Here is a 17500-nt window from a genome sequence, read left to right as displayed (position 1 = left end):
GGAATACGCAAAGCATGAATATGTTACCAACATAAAGTATCTAAGAGAGAACGTTCAATGTAGCCAAAGTTTATTGGGTCCCCTAGGAAACACTTACCAACACTCTGGTTCCTACCCTGTCACTATAACTCCTCTCTGGCGTTTTCATTCGTTGTCATGTCAACACTGTATTCAAAATGGCCACTATTATATTCTAATTATAGAGTCAGAATAATCATTCCATTTCCATGATTCCAACAGTTCACCCAAGGGTCATATGAGAATAGAATGAACATTTTGTACAAAGAAAGTTAAACACGATAAAAGTCGCGAAATAGCGAAGTTGGGTTGAAACTCCTCTAAGGTGTCGTCCTTCTCCCGTCGGCGCCATGAAGATCAGTGGTAGTTGTTTTGACGGTTTCAGGTTCATGAACCCGGAGACTAGATCAGATGACTGGTCCTGGACCGGTGTGTGTATGTGACCAGTGTGTTCCTTCTCCCTCCAGGTTTATGAACCCGGAGACTAGATCAGATGACTGGTCCTGGACCGGTGTGTGTATGTGACCAGTGTGTTCCTTCTCCCCTCCAGGTTTATGAACCCGGAGACTAGATCAGATGACTGGTCCTGGACCGGTGTGTGTATGTGACCAGTGTGTTCCTTCTCCCTCCAGGTTTATGAACCCGGAGACTAGATCAGATGACTGGTCCTGGACCGGTGTGTGTGTGTGACCAGTGTGTTCCTTCTCCCTCCAGGTTTATGAACCCGGAGACTAGATCAGATGACTGGTCCTGGACCGGTGTGTGTGTGTGTGTGTGTGTGACCAGCGTGTTCCTTCTCCCTCCAGGTTCGTCAACCTGCTGCTGAGTCAGATGTCTGTGCAGGACCTGAGAGAGGAGGCATGTGACTGTCTGTTTGAGATTGTTAACAAAGGCATGGACCCCACAGACAAGACCAAGCTGGTTGAATCCCTCTGCCAGGTCCTGCAGTCTGCCGGCTTCTTCAATGTGGAGGAGGTAGGTGGACACACATTTATATAGTGCCTTCAGAAAGGATTCACACCCCTTCACCCTTTTTTCATATTTTGTGTTACAGCTTGAATTTCAAATGTTTTAAATTGGATTTTGTGCCACTGATCCACACACAAAATCCACCCCAAAATGTCAAATTGGATGATTTTTTTTTTTACAAAATTATACAAATTGATTCAAAATGAAAATGTCTTGAGTCAATAAGTATTCAACCCCTTTTATGGCAATCCTAAATAAGTTCAGGAGTAAAAATGTGTTTAACAAGTCACATAATAAGTTGCATGGACTCACTCTATGTGCAATAATAGTGTTTAACATGATTGTTTAATGACTACCTCATCTCTGTACCCCACACATACAATTATCTATAAGGTCCCTCAGTCGAGCAGTGAATTTCAAACACAGATTCAACCATAAAGACCAGGGAGGTTTTCCAATGCCTCGCAAAGAAGGGCCCCTATTGGTAGATGGGTAAAAAAATAAAAAAAGCAGACATTGAATATCCCTTTGAGCATGGTGAAGTTATTAATTATACTTTGGGTGGTGTATCAATACACCCAGTCACTACAAAGATACAGGCATCCTTCCTAACTCAGTTGCCGGAGAGGAAGGAATCCGCTCAGGGATTTTCACCATGAGGGCAATGGTGACTTTAAAACAGTTACAGTTTAATGGCTGTGATAGGAGAAAACTGAGGATGGATCAACAACATTGTAGTTACTCCACAATACTAACCTAAATGACAGAGTGAAAAGAAGGACGTCTGTACAGAATACAAATATTCCAAAACATGCGTCCTGTTTGCAACAAGGCACTAAAGTGAAACTGCAAAAAATTTGACAAATAAATTAACTTTGTCCTGAATACAAAGTGTTATGTTTGGGGCAAATCCAACACATCACTGAGTACCACTCTTCATATTCTCACGCATGGTGGTGGCTGCATCATGTTATGGGTATGCTTGTCATCATCAAGGACTGGGGAGATTTTCAGGATAAAAAAAAAAAAAAAACTATGGAGCTAAGCACAGGAAAAATCCTAGAGGAAAACCTGGTTCAGTCTGCTTTCCACCAGACACTGGGAGACAAATTCACCCTTTCAGCAGGACAATAACCTAAAACACAAGGCCAAATGTACACTGGAGTTGCTCACCAAGAAGACAGTGAATGTTCCTGAGTGGCCGAGTTACAGTTTTGACTTAAATCGGCTTGAAAATCTATGGCAAGACTTGAAAATGGTTGTCTAGCAATGATCAACAACCAACTTGACAGAGCTTGAAGAATATAAAAAATAAATAAATATGCAAATATTGTACAATCCAGATGTGCAAAGCTCTTAGAGACTTACCCAGAAAGACTCCCAGCTGTAATCGCTGCCAAAGGTGATTCTATCATGTATTGAGTCAGGGGGTTGAGTAGTCAAGATACATTTTAGTGTTATATTTTTCATTAATAAAAAATAAAAATAAAAATCTTCCACTTTGACATTAGAGTAGATTGTTGAAAATACAATTAAATCCATTTTAATCCCAATTTGCAACACAACAAAATGTGGAAAAAATCAAGGGGTGTGAATATTTTCTGAAGGCACTGTACACACACACACACACACACACACACACACACACACTCACACTCACACACACGACGGACGCACCACATAACACACACACACTGCTCCAGTCCGACAAAAGGCCAAAGGGCCATTTCCTCTTCCTCCTCCTGACCTCCACTTCCTGAATGGATGTGAAAACTGTTTCCTGTTTTTTGTACCCGAAATGGGCCCCAATGTTTCCTATATAGTGACACTGTGTCCTGTCTTGGCTCCATCACCAGGAGGAGGACGTGGACTTCCTGGCTAAGTTCTCCAGACTGGTTAATGGGATGGGCCAATCTCTGGTGCTGAGCTGGACCAAACTGGCCAAGGGGGGCGCCGTGAAAGACGCCACGGAGACGCTGCGCGCGCTCGAGGCCAAGGTTCCGCTGCTCCTCCAGCTGTTGGTCCACGAGGACGACGACATCTCGGCTAACGTCGTCGGGTTCTGCTACGACTACCTGCACATACTCAAACAGGTGAGAGCGGCTCCTATTTGCATGTCCATAGCTCCAGTGTTTACTTTGGGCAAGTCCCAAATGGCACCCTATTCTCTCTCTAGTGCACTACATTTTGACTAGAGCCCTATGGAAATATGGTACCCTAATCCCTATGGCACCTTATACCATCCAGGGCTCTGGGCAGAAGTTGTGCACTATGAAGGGGAATAGTGTCGTTTGGGACACAGTGTTTTTGCCGGCATCAGAGTGGAAGGAGAGGGAGCCGCTCTAGACTGTTGAGGTGTCTTTACCGGACAGGATGGAAACCATTTTTAAGAAATATAATCTCTAGAACGGGCGTGGACTTGGGAGTCGCCCCTCTGACCTCTTGTCGTGTTGACAAGCAATCCTCAATGGGGTCAGCGTGGCAGGGTAACATGACGTAAACTTTGTGTTCATCTGCTTCATCTTCCTAAAGGGCTCAGAGTGGCAGGGTACCATGCGTCAGGTAGGGAGAGGAGGACAGGAGGCCGTTGAAGAGTACTGGGAATCAGACAAGGTGGAGAGAACTGTCCACGCTAACTAACCCAAGACCCAATCATTATCATTATCCCTGACTATTGATTTACGGCTTTGGGGGGGATGTTCCAGGAAGAACCATCAATGAATTAGCTCTGCTAACTGTCCTAAATATTGTAAAATAACTTCATATTTTCAAGAAATATAGACTTGAAATTAGCATGGTATAATTGACTTTACAACCAACAACACATTGAAGTATGAGTGTGACGGTTTATCAAAGTTAGCTGGCCAACCTATCCTGCTTTCTGGAACAACTTACTGCTTTGAATTGAAGGAATTATGGTTGTTTCATAATGAGAACATTCTGTTGTCTCTCTCCCTTCTAGTTCCCTCTGCTGACAGACCAACAGAAAACTAACGTTGAGGTGCGATTTCATCAAAAACTCTTTGGGCTGGTTTCCCAGACAGAGATTATGCCTTGTCCTGAACTAAAAAACAGAACATATTTTTTTATTCCAGGAATAGAATGAATCTGCTTCTGGGAAACCAACCGCTAGCTTTTAAACCCTTTTCTAACGTTCCACCATCTTTCATCTTGTTACTAGACGTATCCAATATGTTGACTGCCCTCTCTGTTTCAACAGGCCATAATGTTGGCAGTCATGAAGAAACTGACTTATGATGAGGAGTACAACTTTGAGAATGAGGTAAAACTTTGTCTGAGTTTTAAATTGTGGGGAAGTTGAAGAGCATTCTCATTCTCAGTCTCTCTCTCTCTCTCTCTCTCTCTCGCTCTCTGTCCATCTCTCTCTCCCTTCTCTCTCTCCCCCCTCTTCCTTTCTCTCCTTTCTGTGTTCTCTCTCTCTCTGTCTGTCTCTCTCTCTCTCAGGGGGAGGATGAAGCGATGTTTGTAGAGTACAGGAAACAGTTGAAGATGTTGTTGGATCGTCTGGCTCAGGTTTCTCCTGAACTGCTACTGGAAGCTGTGCGCAGGGTTTTCAACAGCACCATGCAGTAAGACTAACTTTACCCTTCGAAATAATGTTTTGGCAAGGAAACTTGGCTGGACCCTAATGGCGCGTGCGTCTCTCTCTCTCTCAGGACGTGGCAGACGGCCCCGTTCATGGAGGTAGAGGTGGCCATCCGGCTGCTCTACATGCTGGGAGAGGCTCTGCCTGCGTCTCACGGAGCTCACTTCTCTGGCGACACGGCCAAGACCTCGGCCCTGCAGGATATGATGAGAACGGTGAGTTACACCCAGCCAAGACAACCCAGGGTCCAGTCCACTAACGACCCCCTAACCCACAGGAAAGTTTATTTTTATGTCTGACACCATGTTTCTGTGTTCTCCTGTCCCCTCAGCTGGTCTCCTCTGGGCTCAGTGGGTACCAACACACCTCTGTGGCGCTGGAGTTCTTTGAGACGGTCGTTCGCTACGACAAGTTCTTCCTCGTGGAACCGCAGCACATTCCTAACGTCCTGGTGAGTAGTGCAGTCACCGAATCATCAATGAACTCTCTCTGTTTCGACCTTAACGTAGTGTCCTCCCAGTGTTGAGGAGAGTAGAGGGAGAGAGTGTACCCTTGGATACTTGGGAACGGGGTTTGGTACCACCACAGTGTCCTCCCAGTGTTGAGGAGAGCAGAGGGAGAGAGTGTACCCTTGGATACTTGGGAACGGGGTTTGGTACCACCACAGTGTCCTCCCAGTGTTGAGGAGAGCAGAGGGAGAGAGTGTACCCTTGGATACTTGGGAACGGGGTTTGGTACCACCACAGTGTCCTCCCAGTGTTGAGGAGAGCAGAGGGAGAGAGTGTACCCTTGGATACTTGGGAACGGGGTTTGGTACCACCACAGTGTCCTCCCAGTGTTGAGGAGAGCAGAGGGAGAGAGTGTACCCTTGGATACTTGGGAACGGGGTTTGGTACCACCACAGTGTCCTCCCAGTGTTGAGGAGAGCAGAGGGAGAGAGTGTACCCTTGGATACTTGGGAACGGGGTTTGGTACCACCACAGTGTCCTCCCAGTGTTGAGGAGAGCAGAGGGAGAGAGTGTACCCTTGGATACTTGGGAACGGGGTTTGGTACCACCACAGTGTCCTCCCAGTGTTGAGGAGAGCAGAGGGAGAGAGTGTACCCTTGGATACTTGGGAACGGGGTTTGGTACCACCACAGTGTCCTCCCAGTGTTGAGGAGAGCAGAGGGAGAGAGTGTACCCTTGGATACTTGGGAACGGGGTTTGGTACCACCACAGTGTCCTCCCAGTGTTGAGGAGAGCAGAGGGAGAGAGTGTACCCTTGGATACTTGGGAACGGGGTTTGGTACCACCACAGTGTCCTCCCAGTGTTGAGGAGAGCAGAGGGAGAGAGTGTACCCTTGGATACTTGGGAACGGGGTTTGGTACCACCACAGTGTCCTCCCAGTGTTGAGGAGAGTAGAGGGAGAGAGTGTACCCTTGGATACTTGGGAACGGGGTTTGGTACCACCACAGTGTCCTCCCAGTGTTGAGGAGAGTAGAGGGAGAGAGTGTACCCTTGGATACTTGGGAACGGGGTTTGGTACCACCACAGTGTCCTCCCAGTGTTGAGGAGAGTAGAGGGAGAGAGTGTACCCTTGGATACTTGGGAACGGGGTTTGGTACCACCACCAGTGTTTCTGTGTTCTGTAGATGGCCTTTCTGGACCATCGAGGCCTGAGACACAGCAGTCCTAAGGTCCGCAGCAGAGTGGCCTACCTCTTCTCACGATTCGTCAAGACACTGCAGTAAGTCCAGCTCTACCAGTCACTAAGCACACGTTAGATGGAGTCCCAACTGGCCCCCTATTCCCTATATAGTGCACTACTTTAGACCAGAGAATGGCACCCTATTCCCTGTATACTGCACTACTTTAGACCAGAGAATGGCACCCTATTCCCTATGTAGTGCACTACTTTAGACCAGAGAATGGCACCCTATTCCCTATATAGTGCACTACTTTAGACCAGAGAATGGCACCCTATTCCCTATATAGTGCACTACTTTAGACCAGAGAATGGCACCCTATTCCCTATATAGTGCACTACTTTAGACCAGAGAATGGCACCCTATTCCCTATGTAGTGCACTACTTTAGACCAGAGAATGGCACCCTATTCCCTATATAGTGCACTACTTTAGACCAGAGAATGGCACCCTATTCCCTATGTAGTGCACTACTTTAGACCAGAGAATGGCACCCTATTCCCTATATAGTGCACTACTTTAGACCAGAGAATGGCACCCTATTCCCTATATAGTGCACTACTTTAGACCAGAGAATGGCACCCTATTCCCTATATAGTGCACTACTTTAGACCAGAGAATGGCACCCTATTCCCTATATAGTGCACTACTTTAGACCAGAGAATGGCACCCTATTCCCTATATAGTGCACTACTTTAGACCAGAGAATGGCACCCTATTCCCTATGTAGTGCACTACTTTAGACCAGAGAATGGCACCCTATTCCCTATATAGTGCACTACTTTAGACCAGAGAATGGCACCCTATTCCCTATATAGTGCACTACTTTAGACCAGAGAATGGCACCCTATTCCCTATATAGTGCACTACTTTAGACCAGAGAATGGCACCCTATTCCCAATATAGTGCACTACTTTAAACCAGAGAATGGCACCCTATTCCCTATATAGAGCACTACTTTAGACCAGAGAATGGCACCCTATTCCCTGTATAGTGCACTACTTTAGACCAGAGAATGGCACCCTATTCCCTATATAGTGCACTACTTTAGACCAGAGAATGGCACCCTATTCCCTATATAGAGCACTACTTTAGACCAGAGAATGGCACCCTATTCCCTATATAGTGCACTACTTTAGACCAGAGAATGGCACCCTATTCCCTATATAGAGCACTACTTTAGACCAGAGAATGGCACCCTATTCCCTGTATAGTGCACTACTTTAGACCAGAGAATGGCACCCTATTCCCTATATAGAGCACTACTTTAGACCAGAGAATGGCACCCTATTCCCTATATAGTGCACTACTTTAGACCAGAGAATGGCACCCTATTCCCTATATAGTGCACTACTTTAGACCAGAGAATGGTACCCTATTCCCTATATAGTGCACTACTTTAGACCAGAGAATGGTACCCTATTCCCTATATAGTGCACTACTTTAGACCAGAGAATGGCACCCTATTCCCTATATAGTGCACTACTTTAGACCAGAGAATGGCACCCTATTCCCTATATAGTGCACTACTTTAGACCAGAGAATGGCACCCTATTCCCTATATAGTGCACTACTTTAGACCAGAGAATGGCACCCTATTCCCTATATAGTGCACTACTTTAGACCAGAGAATGGCACCCTATTCCCTATATAGTACACTACTTTAGACCAGAGAATGGCCCCCTATTCCCTATATAGTGCACTACTTTAGACCAGAGAATGACACCCTATTCCCTATATAGTGCACTACTTTAGACCAGAGAATGGCACCCTATTCCCTATATAGTGCACTACTTTAGACCAGAGAATGGCACCCTATTCCCTATATAGTGTACTACTTTAGACCAGAGAATGGCACTCTATTCCCTATATAGTGCACTACTTTAGACCAGAGAATGGCACCCTATTCCCTATATAGTGCACTACTTTAGACCAGAGAATGGCACCCTATTCCCTATATAGTGCACTACTTTAGACCAGAGAATGGCACCCTATTCCCTATATAGTGCACTACTATAGACCAGAGAATGGCACCCTATTCCCTATATAGTGCACTACTTTAGACCAGAGAATGGCACCCTATTCCCTATATAGTGCACTACTTTAGACCAGAGAATGGCACCCTATTCCCTATATAGTGCACTACTTTAGACCAGAGAATGACACCCTATTCCCTATATAGTGCACTACTTTAGACCAGAGAATGGCACCCTATTCCCTATATAGAGCACTACTTTAGACCAGAGAATGGCACCCTATTCCCTATATAGTGCACTACTTTAGACCAGAGAATGGCACCCTATTCCCTATATAGTGCACTACTTTAGACCAGAGAATGGCACCCTATTCCCTATATAGTGCACTACTTTAGACCAGAGCTCTATGGGTCCTTGTTGTAGTGGATAGGCTGCCAGTTGGGACAGACCCAGTATTATCAACAGACTCTGGTTGTACCATGTCATGGAGGTCAACACCAGGTCATCATTGACCCCAACCCTGTTCTCTGTTGACAGTAAACACATGAACTCCTTCGTTGAAGACATCCTGACCAGGATACAGGACCTGCTGGAGCTAGCGCCTCCTGTGAGTTAACTCTCCCCTCATATACATGACCCTCTACACATGACCCTGTACAGACTTGCTGGAGGTAGGTCCTCCTGTAAATTACCTCTCCTCTCATACACATGACCCTGTACAGACCTGCTGGAGGTAGGTCCTCCTGTAAATTACCTCTCCTCTCATATACATGACCCTCTACACATGACCCTGTACAGACCTGCTGGAGGTAGGGCCTCCTGTGAGTTAACTCTCCCCTCATATACATGACCCTCTACACATGACCCTGTACAGACCTGCTGGAGGTAGGTCCTCCTGTGAGTTAACTCTCCTCTCATATACATGACCCTGTACAGACCTGCTGGAGGTAGGTCCTCCTGTGAGTTAACTCTCCTCTCATATACATGACCCTCTACAGACCTGCTGGAGGTAGGTCCTCCTGTAAATTACCTCTCCTCTCGTATACATGACCCTCTACACATGACCCTGTACAGACTTGCTGGAGGTAGGTCCTCCTGTAAGTTACATTAATTCATTTCCAGGCAGGCTACTGAGTTTTATTTCCTAACGTGTTTCACGCTGTGGTTGCCAGGTGAGCTCGCTCATTCCACCCACAATGCCACTCAGCCAGGCAGGTACAGCACCGTCTGATTAGGCGCCGCCAAGCGTCCCGTCGATATGCCGGGAAAATGTCAATTCCATCCTGCCTTTTTATGCGTATGGAACATTTCTGGGATCTTTTATTTCAGCTCATGAAACCTGGGACCAACACTTTACATGTTGCATTTTTATATTGTTGTTCAGTATAGTTTAACCACCATTTGTTTTACCACTACACCACTGGACCCAACTAACCGACACCGTGTAAGGTGCAAAAAATGCGTCCGACTTTGACATTGTGGGTGAATCGGCCCTGAAGAGCCACATGAACGGGGAAAGACGACGCTGCGAACGGCGCTGGCGCCACTTCTACATCTTTTTCTCTGCAACAACCTCCAGAGCTTTTTTTTTGCCAATCGCCTTCCATTCTCGGGGGCGCCCGCAATATTCCGCTTTAACATGCGGCAGCCGTGCTCCTGCCGTTCTGGTGGCCGTTCACGTGCCCGTTTTCCTCACACAGCCCACACCGACCGGCGACACTAACGCTGCCAGTCAGAAGCAAGACGCTGTTTCGTAGCCATTAAGTAGTAGATTCCCAAATGCCCAATAAAAAGTCACTTAAGATGGAATTGTGTAGTAATGTGAATTGGAAATGTGTGTTCGCCAGTAGGCGTGTCCAAAACTCTGCTCATCACTACTCAAATTACATCATCAATCCTGACTTACCAGTCCTGTATGTAGTCAATAAGTAGTGAAATATGTATTATTGAGGAGAACTTGTAAGGTAGTGATGAATGGTAAGTTAGTTTGGTTTTTTTCATGAGTTGGTGGCGATATATACTGCCATCTGGTGGCGATATATACTGCCATCTGGTGGCGACTAGAAACAATTGCATATTAGGAACTATTACAAATTGATTGTCCTTGAAAATAAATATTACTGTTTTGAAAAAGTACTGGAAAGTTGTTGATCTGACTTCCCACTGTCTGTACAAACCGTGAGCTAGATTCCCCTGTAAGTTACCTCTACTTTAGCTTCATCACATCACCATCCCATAATACCATGTATTCCCCTGTAGCTCAGTTGGTAGAGCATGGCGCTTGCAACGCCAGGGTTGTGGGTTCGATTCCCACGGGGGGACCAGTATGAAAAAAATATATATGTATGCACTCACTAACTGTAAGTCGCTCTGGATAAGAGCGTCTGCTAAATGACTAAATTGTAAAATGTACCACAGACCAGACATTTTACCACCCACGTCTTCTCCTGCTTGGCCTTTTAATTCAAGTTATTGAAGTCGCCACCTGTTGCCATACCAAATAACTTCTCATAACCACAGTATAACATTTAACATGTTCCCCCAAGAGAACGGTTTCATACCATTACCCTCTACAGCTCTCTCTCTCTCTCTTCACTGACCTACCTTACCCTCTACAGCTCTCTCTCTCTCTCTTCACTGACCTACCTTACCCTCTACAGCTCTCTCTCTCTCTCTCTTCACTGACCTACATTACCCTCTACAGCTCTCTCTCTCTCTCTTCACTGACCTACCTTACCCTCTGTACATTACCCTCTACAGCTCTCTCTCTCTCTCTTCACTGACCTACCTTACCCTCTACAGCTCTCTCTCTCTCTCTTCACTGACCTACCTTACCCTCTACAGCTCTCTCTCTCTCTCTTCACTGACCTACATTACCCTCTACAGCTCTCTCTCTCTCTCTTCACTGACCTACCTTACCCTCTGTACATTACCCTCTACAGCTCTCTCTCTCTCTCTTCACTGACCTACCTTACCCTCTGTACATTACCCTCTACAGCTCTCTCTCTTCACTGACCTTACCCTCTGTACATTACCCTCTACAGCTCTCTCTCTCTCTCTTCACTGACCTACCTTACCCTCTACAGCTCTCTCTCTCTCTCTTCACTGACCTACATTACCCTCTACAGCTCTCTCTCTCTCTCTTCACTGACCTACCTTACCCTCTGTACATTACCCTCTACAGCTCTCTCTCTCTTCACTGACCTACCTTACCCTCTGTACATTACCCTCTACAGCTCTCTCTCTCTTCACTGACCTACCTTACCCTCTGTACATTACCCTCTACAGCTCTCTCTCTCTTCACTGACCTACCTTACCCTCTGTACATTACCCTCTACAGCTCTCTCTCTTCACTGACCTAACTTACCCTCTGTACATTACCCTCTAAAGCTCTCTCTCTTCACTGACCTACCTTACCCTCTGTACATTACCCTCTACAGCTCTCTCTCTTCACTGACCTACCTTACCCTCTGGACATTACCCTCTACAGCTCTCTCTCTCTTCACTGACCTACCTTACCCTCTGTACATTACCCTCTACAGCACTCTCTCTTCACTGACCTACCTTACCCTCTGTACATTACCCTCTACAGCTCTCTCTTCACTGACCTACCTTACCCTCTGTACATTACCCTCTACAGCTCTCTCTCTCTTCACTGACCTACCTTACCCTCTGTACATTACCCTCTACAGCTCTCTCTCTCTTCACTGACCTACCTTACCCTCTGTACATTACCCTCTACAGCTCTCTCTCTTCACTGACCTACCTTACCCTCTGTACATTACCCTCTACAGCTCTCTCTCTTCACTGACCTACCTTACCCTCTGTACATTACCCTCTACAGCTCTCTCTCTTCACTGACCTACCTTACCCTCTGTACATTACCCTCTACAGCTCTCTCTCTTCACTGACCTACCTTACCCTCTGTACATTACCCTCTACAGCTCTCTCTCTTCACTGACCTACCTTACCCTCTGTACATTACCCTCTACAGCTCTCTCTCTTCACTGACCTACCTTACCCTCTGTACATTACCCTCTACAGCTCTCTCTCTTCACTGACCTACCTTACCCTCTGTACATTACCCTCTACAGCTCTCTCTCTTCACTGACCTACCTTACCCTCTGTACATTACCCTCTACAGCTCTCTCTTCACTGACCTACCTTACCCTCTACAGCTCTCTCTCTCTTCACTGACCTACCTTACCCTCTGTACATTACCCTCTACAGCTCTCTCTCTCTTCACTGACCTACCTTACCCTCCCCATGTGTACCCCAGGATAACGGTTTCCCGGCGCTGCTGACCAGCGATGACCAGCTGTTTATGTTTGAGACGGCGGGGGTGTTGATTGTCCACGGAGAGAGTCCTGCCGAGAGGAAGCAGGCTCTGATGAGATCACTGCTGACCCCGCTGACCGACGCCTTCCGTCTGCTGCTGGCCAAACTGGCCTCCGAGGGAGAGGAGGAGAGGCAGGCCGCACTGGCAGACTGTCTCAGTCACGCTGTCGGCTTCGCTAGGTAAATACACTAACCCAGGAGGAGAGGCAGGGTGCCCTGGCAGACTGTCTCAGTCACGCTGTCGGCTTCGCTAGGTAAATACACTAACCCAGGAGGAGAGGCAGGGTGCCCTGGCAGACTGTCTCAGTCACGCTGTTGGCTTCGCTAGGTAAATACACTAACCCAGGAGGAGAGGCAGGGTGCCCTGGCAGACTGTCTCAGTCACGCTGTTGGCTTCGCTAGGTAAATACACTAACCCAGGAGGAGAGGCAGGGTGCCCTGGCAGACTGTCTCAGTCACGCTGTTGGCTTCGCTAGGTAAATACACTAACCCAGGAGGAGAGGCAGGGTGCCCTGGCAGACTGTCTCAGTCACGCTGTTGGCTTCGCTAGGTAAATACACTAACCCAGGAGGAGAGGCAGGGTGCCCTGGCAGACTGTCTCAGTCACGCTGTTGGCTTCGCTAGGTAAATACACTAACCCAGGAGGAGAGGCAGGGTGCCCTGGCAGACTGTCTCAGTCACGCTGTTGGCTTCGCTAGGTAAATACACTAACCCAGGAGGAGAGGCAGGGTGCCCTGGCAGACTGTCTCAGTCACGCTGTTGGCTTCGCTAGGTAAATACACTAACCCAGGAGGAGAGGCAGGGTGCCCTGGCAGACTGTCTCAGTCACGCTGTTGGCTTCGCTAGGTAAATACACTAACCCAGGAGGAGAGGCAGGGTGCCCTGGCAGACTGTCTCAGTCACGCTGTTGGCTTCGCTAGGTAAATACACTAACCCAGGAGGAGAGGCAGGGTGCCCTGGCAGACTGTCTCAGTCACGCTGTTGGCTTCGCTAGGTAAATACACTAACCCAGGAGGAGAGGCAGGGTGCCCTGGCAGACTGTCTCAGTCACGCTGTCGGCTTCGCTAGGTAAATACACTAACCCAGGAGGAGAGGCAGGGTGCCCTGGCAGACTGTCTCAGTCACGCTGTTGGCTTCGCTAGGTAAATACACTAACCCAGGAGGAGAGGCAGGGTGCCCCTGGCAGACTGTCTCAGTCACGCTGTCGGCTTCGCTAGGTAAATACACTAACCCAGGAGGAGAGGCAGGGTGCCCTGGCAGACTGTCTCAGTCACGCTGTCGGCTTCGCTAGGTAAATACACTAACCCAGGAGGAGAGGCAGGGTGCCCTGGCAGACTGTCTCAGTCACGCTGTCGGCTTCGCTAGGTAAATACACTAACCCAGGAGGAGAGGCAGGGGTGCCCTGGCAGACTGTCTCAGTCACGCTGTTGGCTTCGCTAGGGTAAATACACTAACCCAGGAGGAGAGGCAGGGTGCCCTGGCAGACTGTCTCAGTCACGCTGTCGGCTTCGCTAGGTAAATACACTAACCCAGGAGGAGAGGCAGGGTGCCCTGGCAGACTGTCTCAGTCACGCTGTCGGCTTCGCTAGGTAAATACACTAACCCAGGAGGAGAGGCAGGGTGCCCTGGCAGACTGTCTCAGTCACGCTGTCGGCTTCGCTAGGTAAATACACTAACCCAGGAGGAGAGCAGGGTGCCCTGGCAGACTGTCTCAGTCACGCTGTTGGCTTCGCTAGGTAAATACACTAACCCAGGAGGAGAGGCAGGGTGCCCTGGCAGACTGTCTCAGTCACGCTGTTGGCTTCGCTAGGTAAATACACTAACCCAGGAGGAGAGGCAGGGTGCCCTGGCAGACTGTCTCAGTCACGCTGTCGGCTTCGCTAGGTAAATACACTAACCCAGGAGGAGAGGCAGGGTGCCCTGGCAGACTGTCTCAGTCACGCTGTTGGCTTCGCTGGGTAAATACACTAACCCAGGAGGAGAGGCAGGGTGCCCTGGCAGACTGTCTCAGTCACGCTGTCGGCTTCGCTAGGTAAATACACTAACCCAGGAGGAGAGGCAGGGTGCCCTGGCAGACTGTCTCAGTCACGCTGTTGGCTTCCGCTAGGTAAATACACTAACCCAGGAGGAGAGGCAGGGTGCCCTGGCAGACTGTCTCAGTCACGCTGTCGGCTTCGCTAGGTAAATACACTAACCCAGGAGGAGAGGCAGGGTGCCCTGGCAGACTGTCTCAGTCACGCTGTCGGCTTCGCTAGGTAAATACACTAACCCAGGAGGAGAGGCAGGGTGCCCTGGCAGACTGTCTCAGTCACGCTGTTGGCTTCGCTAGGTAAATACACTAACCCAGGAGGAGAGGCAGGGTGCCCTGGCAGACTGTCTCAGTCACGCTGTTGGCTTCGCTAGGTAAATACACTAACCCAGGAGGAGAGGCAGGGTGCCCTGGCAGACTGTCTCAGTCACGCTGTTGGCTTCGCTAGGTAAATACACTAACCCAGGAGGAGAGGCAGGTGCCCTGGCAGACTGTCTCAGTCACGCTGTTGGCTTCGCTAGGTAAATACACTAACCCAGGAGGAGAGGCAGGGTGCCCTGGCAGACTGTCTCAGTCACGCTGTTGGCTTCGCTAGGTAAATACACTAACCCAGGAGGAGAGGCAGGGTGCCCTGGCAGACTGTCTCAGTCACGCTGTCGGCTTCGCTAGGTAAATACACTAACCCAGGAGGAGAGGCAGGGTGCCCTGGCAGACTGTCTCAGTCACGCTGTTGGCTTCGCTAGGTAAATACACTAACCCAGGAGGAGAGGCAGGGTGCCCTGGCAGACTGTCTCAGTCACGCTGTTGGCTTCGCTAGGTAAATACACTAACCCAGGAGGAGAGGCAGGGTGCCCTGGCAGACTGTCTCAGTCACGCTGTTGGCTTCGCTAGGTAAATACACTAACCCAGGAGGAGAGGCAGGGTGCCCTGGCAGACTGTCTCAGTCACGCTGTTGGCTTCGCTAGGTAAATACACTAACCCAGGAGGAGAGGCAGGGTGCCCTGGCAGACTGTCTCAGTCACGCTGTTGGCTTCGCTAGGTAAATACACTAACCCAGGAGGAGAGGCAGGGTGCCCTGGCAGACTGTCTCAGTCACGCTGTTGGCTTCGCTAGGTAAATACACTAACCCAGGAGGAGAGGCAGGGTGCCCTGGCAGACTGTCTCAGTCACGCCTGTCGGCTTCGCTAGGTAAATACACTAACCCAGGAGGAGAGGCAGGGTGCCCTGGCAGACTGTCTCAGTCACGCTGTCGGCTTCGCTAGGTAAATACACTAACCCAGGAGGAGAGGCAGGGTGCCCTGGCAGACTGTCTCAGTCACGCTGTCGGCTTCGCTAGGTAAATACACTAACCCAGGAGGAGAGGCAGGGTGCCCTGGCAGACTGTCTCAGTCACGCTGTTGGCTTCGCTAGGTAAATACACTAACCCAGGAGGAGAGGCAGGGTGCCCTGGCAGACTGTCTCAGTCACGCTGTCGGCTTCCCTAGGTAAATACACTAACCCAGGAGGAGAGGCAGGCCGCACTGGAATACCTTTTTCACGATATACCGTTATTGATGCACGGACCGGTTTGTAGTTTTTACTCGCCCTGCTGTAACGGTATTTCAGTGTTTTGGTTTGTTAAATGTGATCCGTTACTCCGCCATGTGTAACGTCCATTTTTCTAGTTTGCTCCGCTCCTTGAGTCTTCAGTCTCCGTGCCGCTTTCCACGCAGACCCAGCCCCACCTTTCTGTTGTTGTTGCTCAACCCCCCAGACCACTACATGGTCAACGCAGCGCATGCAACAAGATGTTGACAACGATGCTACTTTGCTTCTTTTAATAGAAATCCACAAGCGTTCTATAATTACAATATTAGTTTGTGTTTCTGTCTGTAAACAGCTAGTTTGTCTTTTTTTTTTTTTTTGCAAGTTGTGGCTAAATCGTGTTAGTCTCTAATGCTAATCGCTAGTTGGCTGGCTAGCTAATAAATGTACTGAGTCAGACCAAACGTAGCTAGCTAATAAATGTACTGAGTCAGACCAAACGTAGCTAGCTAATAAATGTACTGAGTCAGACCAAACGTAGCTAGCTAATAAATGTACTGAGTCAGACCAAACGTAGCTAGCTAATAAATGTACTGAGTCAGACCAAACGTAGCTAGCTTATAAATGTACTGAGTCAGACCAAAGCGTAGCTAGCTAATAAATGTACTGAGTCAGACCAAAGCGTAGCTAGCTCAATAAATGTACTGAGTCAGACCAAACGTAGCTAGCTATAAAGCCTGGTACCAGTTATGGTGTTGACCTAAATCAGCATGATGTTTGTGCAACAGTATCTTCTAAATGAAAGAAGATAAAGAAGATACTCTCCCTCCACCCCCCTCTCCTCTCCTCTCCCTCCACCCCCCCCTCCTCTCTCTAGTCGTACCAGTAAGGCGTTCAGCAACAAGCAGACAGTGAAGCAGTGTGGATGTTCTGAGGTCTACAGAGACTGCCTGCAGACCTTCCTGCCTGCACTGAGCTGGTCCTGTCCAGAGGGGGTCGCTCGCGCTGTGCGCTCCTTCCTCCACCGCATGATCATCTGTCTAGAAGAAGAGGTCCTCCCGTTCGTCCCGGCTGCATCAGAACACATGCTGAAGGACTGCGAGGCCAAGGACCTGCAGGAGTTTATACCACTCATCAGCCAGATCACTGCCAAGTTCAAGGTAACCAGGGACCGGTTTTCTGGACAGATGAAGTCTATTCCTGGACCAAGGAGGAGCTCCATAGAAATAATGTTTTAGTCCAGGAAACCGGCCCTTAGAATATATATATATGGTAGGGACTGCAAACATGCCAGCTAAAAAAGCCAAGCTAAAAGTAGGGACAGTCTATGAAGAGCCCCCCTTCCCAGGATC

The 17500-nt window shown here is 48.6% G+C and overlaps 1 protein-coding gene across 2 annotated transcripts in view; it reads left to right on the top strand.

The window, feature by feature from the left end:
- Positions 1-17466, top strand: part of LOC121556863 (exportin-T) — a 36645-nt gene extending 19179 nt beyond the window's left edge. The window contains exons 7-17 of one of the 2 annotated variants that reach the window (XM_045220438.1): positions 825-993; positions 2844-3080; positions 3950-3988; positions 4208-4270; positions 4453-4577; positions 4665-4809; positions 4926-5045; positions 6229-6323; positions 8795-8864; positions 12537-12775; positions 17026-17466. In XM_045220438.1, coding sequence (XP_045076373.1) covers positions 825-993; positions 2844-3080; positions 3950-3988; positions 4208-4270; positions 4453-4577; positions 4665-4809; positions 4926-5045; positions 6229-6323; positions 8795-8864; positions 12537-12775; positions 17026-17386 — 1663 coding nt within the window. In that variant the 3' untranslated portion in view covers positions 17387-17466. Of the gene's footprint in view, positions 1-824; positions 994-2843; positions 3081-3519; positions 3601-3949; positions 3989-4207; positions 4271-4452; positions 4578-4664; positions 4810-4925; positions 5046-6228; positions 6324-8794; positions 8865-12536; positions 13778-17025 lie in introns of those variants that run through there. The other variant, XM_045220439.1, reaches the window with a different exon arrangement.
- Positions 17467-17500: the final 34 nt, after the last annotated feature.

This window comes from Coregonus clupeaformis, unplaced genomic scaffold, assembly GCF_020615455.1.
Source record: "Coregonus clupeaformis isolate EN_2021a unplaced genomic scaffold, ASM2061545v1 scaf3837, whole genome shotgun sequence".
Taxonomy (NCBI): domain Eukaryota; kingdom Metazoa; phylum Chordata; class Actinopteri; order Salmoniformes; family Salmonidae; genus Coregonus; species Coregonus clupeaformis.
Note: the sequence above shows the minus strand (reverse complement) of the source record. Positions and strands in the feature narration are given on the sequence as shown.